The 6,979-nt window shown below is 41.6% G+C and overlaps 1 protein-coding gene across 1 annotated transcript in view; it reads right to left on the reverse strand.

Annotated features, from left to right (window-relative positions):
- Positions 1-6,979, reverse strand: part of LOC139407241 (A kinase (PRKA) anchor protein 12b) — a 60,430-nt gene extending 53,451 nt beyond the window's left edge. Inside the window, exon 1 of the mRNA XM_071150839.1 lies at positions 6,643-6,979. Coding sequence (XP_071006940.1) covers positions 6,643-6,759 — 117 coding nt within the window. The 5' untranslated portion in view covers positions 6,760-6,979. The remainder of the gene's footprint in view (positions 1-6,642) is intronic.

A 6,979-nucleotide genomic window follows, 5' to 3' on the forward strand; every position in this document is an offset into this window, starting at 1 on the left:
TCTGCTTGCAAACAGGAAGCAGGAGTACGGAATCAAATCAAATCAAATCTAAATCATGATCTGATTTGCAGAATGACAAACGAGTGAGGACCTTGAACGCTTGCTTGTGGGTAGAATAACAGTGGTCTAGGACTTTATCACTCCTAGTGGCATTGGAGACGGAAATTGGGCATCACGTGTCTCAGTAACACATAATTAAAGTCTCGCCAGCCACCCGAAAATAAGCCTCTGGGTGTAGGTTTTCTTGCTTGTTTATAGCCTTATATAGTTATTTAAGTGCCAGCGTGTTATTTTTCTTGTCCTGAGGTGGAATGTATACAACAGTCACGATAACAGCTGAAAACGGGTGAACAGTGGGTCGACACTTCCACCATGCTGGTGGCACATGCTGGTCCTCCCCCCTCGATTTCCCTGACTCCACTGTCCTGTCCGCCCGGTGAATGGAGAATCCAATGAGTTGGATAGCCATGGGGGGGGGGGGGGGGTATTTTGTCCGAGAGCCATGTTTCAGAAAAGCAAAGAATATCGCAGTTTCAAGAGTCAGGTTGGTAGAAAATCCGCAATCGGCGGTCATCCATCTTATTATCAAGATTGGCCTGTAGAATGGAGGGAAGAGGTGGACAGTTTTTCCTTCGCCCTAATCTCACCAGGATCCCCCTGCTTGCCTCTGCAATGCCGGTGTTTCCTCTTGGGTAGCCCGAAAATTGGGTCGGAATTACTGAGAGATCCCAGAGCAGATGAGTCGAAGTTGATGCAGGAATTAGGGTAAGTAACTGATGATTATGGTAAGTAACTGATGATTAGGGTAAGTAACTGATGAGTAGGGTAAGTAACTGATGATTAGGGTAAGTAACTGATGAGTAGGGTAAGTAACTGATGATTAGGGTAAGTAACTGATGATTAGGGTAAGTAACTGATGATTAGGGTAAGTAACTGATGATTAGGGTAAGTAGCTGATGATTAGGGTAAGTAACTGATGATTAGGGTAAGTAACTGATGATTAGGGTAAGTAACTGATGATTAGGGTAAGTAACTGATGAGTAGGGTAAGTAACTGATGATTAGGGTAAGTAACTGATGATTAGGGTAAGTAAGTGATGATTAGGGTAAGTAACTGATGATTAGGGTAAGTAACTGATGATTAGGGTAAGTAACTGATGATTAGGGTAAGTAACTGATGAGTAGGGTAAGTAACTGATGATTAGGGTAAGTAACTGATGATTAGGGTAAGTAACTGATGATTAGGGTAAGTAAGTGATGATTAGGGTAAGTAAGTGATGATTAGGGTAAGTAACTGATGATTAGGGTAAGTAACTGATGATTAGGGTAAGTAACTGATGATTAGGGTAAGTAACTGATGATTAGGGTAAGTAACTGATGAGTAGGGTAAGTAACTGATGATTAGGGTAAGTAACTGATGATTAGGGTAAGTAACTGATGATTAGGGTAAGTAACTGATGAGTAGGGTAAGTAAATGCCAATCTGATGTTCACAAGTTCTTGTCGGTTGTAAGAAATAATAGAGGAAACATTTTGTGAAAATAAATAAAAAATAAACAACAAAATAATTAGCAAAGTTCATAGAAGAGGACAAAAACTAAATGTCAAAGTTTGGGTGTCTGAGGGATCAAGTGTCCCATTGGTGTATGTTCCTCCACTCATAAATACACCCATAGACACACAGACACACACACACACAAACAGACAAGCAAGCATGCACGCATACTCACACTCTCTCACACACAACACAAACACGCACACATCCAAACACTCCACCCACATGATACACGCTATCTCTCGACACACTGACACACGCCATGTTTTTGGAGGTAGGGAAGTGTTTAGGGGAGCACATACTCAGCACTGGACCGCCCCTGACCTACTTCTGAGCACTAATGGTGGGGAAAGGGGGAAGCGAGGCGGAAGATAGGAGGAGAGAAGGTGGTGGAGGGAGAAGAGAGGCATTCCCTGGAACACTTTCCTACTGCCAATCTACCCCTCTAAACAACGTCATCTCTCTAAACCATCTACATACCACCTCATCTCTCTAAACCATCTACATACCACCTCATCTCTCTAAACCATCTACATACCACCTCATCTCTCTAAACCATCTACATACCACCTCATCTCTCTAAACCATCTACATACCACCTCATCTCTCTAAACCATCTACATACCACCTCATCTCTCTAAACCATCTACGTACCACCTCATCTCTCTAAACCATCTACATACCACATCATCTCTCTAAACCATCTACATACCACCTCATCTCTCTAAACCATCTACATACCACATCATCTCTCTAAACCATCTACGTACCACCTCATCTCTCTAAACCATCTACGTACCACCTAATCTCTCTAAACCATCTACATACCACCTCATCTCTCTAAACCATCTACGTACCACCTCATCTCTCTAAACCATCTACATACCACCTCATGTCTCCAAACAATCTACATACCACCTCATCTCCCAAAACCATCTACATACCACCTCATCTCTCTAAACCATCTACATACCACCTCATCTCCCAAAACCATCTACATACCACCTCATCTCTCTAAACCATCTACATACCACCTCATCTCTCTAAACCATCTACATACCACCTCATCTCTCATCAAATACTTATTTAATGCAATAAAATGCAAATTAATTACTTAAAAATCATACAATGTGATTTTCTGGATTTTTGTTTTAGATTCCATCTCTCACAGTTGAAGTGTACCTATGATACAAATTACAGACCTCTAAATGCTTTGTAAGTAGGAAAACATGCAAAATCGGCAGTGTATCAAATACTTGTTCTCCCCACTGTACATACCACCTCATCTACCAAAATCATCTACATACCACCTAATCTCCCAAAAACATCCATACTGTATGTCACTACCTGTGACAGAGCCATTACCACTGGGTGATAATCCTACATGTGGTAAAGATGTTGTAACTACAGTTGAAGTCGGAAGTTTACATACACCTTAGCCAAATACATTTAAACTCAGTTTTTCACAATTCCTGACATTTAATCCTAGTAAAAATGCCCTGTCTTAGGTCAGTTAGGATCACCACTTTATTTTAAGAATGTGAAATGTCAGAATAATAGTAGAAAGATTTATTTCAGCTTTTAATTATTTCATCAAATTCCCAGTGGGTCAGAGGTTTATATACACTCAATTAGTATTTGGTAGTATTGCCTTTAAATAGTTTAACTTGGGTCAAATGTTTTGGGTAGCCTTCCACAAGCTTCCCACAATAGGTTGGGTGAATTTTGGCCCATTCCTCTTGACAGAGCTGGTGTAACTGAGTCAGGTTTGTAGGCCTCCTTGCTCGCAGACACTTTTTTAGTTCTGCCCACACATTTTCTCTAGGATTGAGGTCAGGGCTTTGTGATGGCCACTCCAATACCTTGACTTTGTTGTCCATAAGCCATTTTGCCACAACTTTGGAAGTATGCTTGGGGTCATTGTCCATTTGGAAGACCCATTTGAGAACAAGCTTTAACTTCCTGACTGATGTCTTGAGATGTTGCTTCAATATATCCACATCATTTTCCTACCTCAAGATGCCATCTATTTTGTGAAGTGCACCAGTCCCTCCTGCAGCAAAGCACCCCCACAACATGATGCTGCCACCCCCGTGTTTCACGGTTGGGATGGTGTTCTTCGGCTTGCAAGCCTCCCCCTTTTTCCTCCAAACATAACGATAGTCATTATGGCCAAACAGTTGTATTTTTGTTTCATCAGACCGGAGGACATTTCTCCAAAAAGTACGATCTTTGTCCCCATGTGCAGTTGCAAACCGTAGTCTGACTTTTTTTATGGCGGTTTTGGAGCAGTGGCTTCTTCTTTGCTGAGCGGCCTTTCGGGTTATGTCGATATAGGACTCGCTTTACTGTGGATATAGATACTTTTGTACCTGTTTCCTCCAGCATCTTCACAAGGTCCTTTGCTGTTGTTCTGGGATTGATTTGCACTTTTCGCAGCAAAGTACGTTCATCTCTAGGAGACAGAACGCGTCTCCTTCCTGAGCGATATGACGGCTGCGTGGTCCCATGGTGTTTATACTTGCATACTATTGTTTGTACAGATGAACGTGGTAACTTCAGGCATTTGGAAATTGCTACCAAGGATGAACCAGACTTGTGGAGGTCTACAATTATTTTTCTGAGGTCTTGGCTGATTTCTTTTGATTTTCCCATGATGTCAAGCAAAGAGGCACTGAGTTTGAAGGTAGGCCTTGAAATACATCCACAGGTACACCTCCAATTGACTCAAATTATGTAATTTAGCCTATCAGAAGCTTCTAAAGCCATGACATCATTTCCTGGAATTTCCCAAGCTGTTTAAAGGCACAGTACATTTAGTGTATGTTAACTTCTGATCCACTGGAATTGTGATACAGTGAATTATAAGTGAAATAATCTGTCTGTAAACAATTGTTGGAAAAATGACTTGTGTCACGCACAAAGTAGATTTGCCAAAACTATAGTTTGTTAACAAGACATTTGTGGAGTGGTTGAAAAATGAGTTTTAGTGATTCCAACCTAAGTGTATGTAAACTTCCGACTTCAACTGTATGTAATAACAGACCATGAGGCACTACTCTGTCAGATGGAATCTCTGGGATACAGGTAAACCTGAATTATATGACAAATGAGGTAAGCCAAACCCCACATCACAAGACAGGCTTAAAGACAACAGCAAACTTCAAAAGCTGTCTGGATCCCGACGATGATGGCCCTGAGATAGAAGGCCCTAGGCCAGGTGATATAGTCTGCCACAAAACATGCAGTCAATGAGCCTTTAGTCACTAAAGGGCTGTATAACTGTCAGTCTGAAGGTCTGAATGACACATTCAAGCCATTGATGAACTTCACTTCAGTCTGAAAATGAATAGGTGTTTATTCAAGTCATAGCTACTTCAGTGAGAAGTTGATCTCTTCCTGATCTAATCAAGTTTAGAGTGCTCTCCAGTTCGTTAGGTGGGCATTAAACCAATCAGACTTTGAAATTAGATGGGAAACATTTTAGATGGGGAAACCATGAAAATCATTACCTTCATCATCACTGCATAAGAAAGGCATTTCACTGTACTTGTGCTCGTGACATTAAAACTTGAAACTAAAGCTGGCTCCTGTATCCAATTCTCCAACACATTTGGGTGAAAATGTATGTTTGAAAGTGTGACATTTACTATGGATTTGCTGTTCAGCAGTGATGGGAAATATTTCCATCTTCTTTGATATAGCTGTTGACCTATCAAATACAACAGAATAAAGATAAACTAAAAACTGATCTTTGACCTTCTACCCATAGAAAGGTCAATATATTTTAATGGTGCCTCAAAAACAGCAGGTGGCCAAATGTGCCAAGCCATTAGCAGAAGTCATTCCAAAGTTATATTATTCACACATAGCCAACAAGAGCATTAACACAGCAGCAATACATCCATAACTCATCTCATCTTACAGTAGAAAAAACATCCCTCATGCCTATCAGCAGCTCCCAGCAGCAGATCGTTGGACACACACAGTGCCCGACCTGGCTTCTAGAACACCAGCCATAGTAAAACACAAATTGTTATGCCTTATTAAATGAAAGTGTGTGTGTGTGTGTGTGTGCGTCTGTGTGTGACCGTACAATGGTTTCAAGGATCTCAAGTCAAAACCAGCCAGGCGCTCTTGTTATTTTCTTTTCATACAGTGCAAATAGAGACACATGCCTTCCCACTGCTAAGTCTGGAGCGCTGCACTGTCCACCACAGCAGAATCAGCGTCATATTGACCTTGTTGTTGTCAACATGATCCGTGGTTAATTGTTCACAATATAACATAGATGTGGCAATTATGCACCCTACATACTAACATGGGACCAGCACATTGCTCAATTAATTAGCTATGTATGAGCAGCTAGGTCAAGCACATTGTAATCAACAACATGGCATTATCATGTGACAACGTGACACAAATAGACAAAAGGTGGCCAAAATCTTTTTTATGTTTTTCATCATTTTTTCCAGGGTATCTTAGAATATTTTTCAAAAAGTGTGGGAAACTGTCTAGATGTATAAACCTGAAGACCAAGACAATCAACTTGGGGGGGTGCCATAATATTCTGCATTACATAATTTAACAACATTTTGAAGCCTGTATTGTGATTGCATGTTTGTTATTATCATGATTATGAATATGATTACAAATGTTTACTAAATATCTATTTTATGATTATTGTTATCATTCTACATCACAGGCAGGAAATCCATGCTGCAATATTGAAAGGCTCTCAGGGACTGTTGATGTCGTGAGACCAGGTATTGAGCAGTAAATCGTGACCACCGCAGACAATTTTCGGGGGTGTTGCTACCACCCACAGACAGACAGGCTCACTGCTGCGGGCACAGGCACATTGCATTACTCAGCGAAACTGCCGCGCATCCCACCAGCGATCGTTTATGATAAAAAATAAATAAAAAATGCGACATTGATGCCCAAGATTTACACTTTGTTAATATATCAAAACAAACTCGTTGGAACTGCCCAGGTGGGTATGCGCCCGGTGTTCTCTGTGGAAAACTTGCAGGTAATGACATTGTCAGCTGTAAAATGGCCTGTACTAGGGTATGTATACTTTTACCTTGGCGTCGACAACGCTATCCCCCTCCGAAATCGCGTTCACCTCCGCGCTTAGCTCCTCGGCTGACGCATCCTCTTGGCTCTTTTCGTCACGTTGCGCTGAGGTCTGTGCTCCCATGGTGAAAACCGCACTTCTATCTCCTCTTTGGTTGATTTGGCTCGTGCTCGCCCCGAAACCACCGCAAACGCGACAAAACTTCAAAAGGTAGTAAGCGACACCAAGTATGTATCCACGCGCCAAAAATGCGTCCTAGGACCGCTCCGGGGTAGTCGCGCTATTAAGTGATGAAACAAGAGTGTCAGCGAACTGTTTTAGGGCCCCCTCCTCCCCTCGCTAT

The sequence above is a fragment of the Oncorhynchus clarkii genome, chromosome 4 (assembly GCF_045791955.1).
Source record: "Oncorhynchus clarkii lewisi isolate Uvic-CL-2024 chromosome 4, UVic_Ocla_1.0, whole genome shotgun sequence".
Lineage (NCBI taxonomy): Eukaryota > Metazoa > Chordata > Actinopteri > Salmoniformes > Salmonidae > Oncorhynchus > Oncorhynchus clarkii.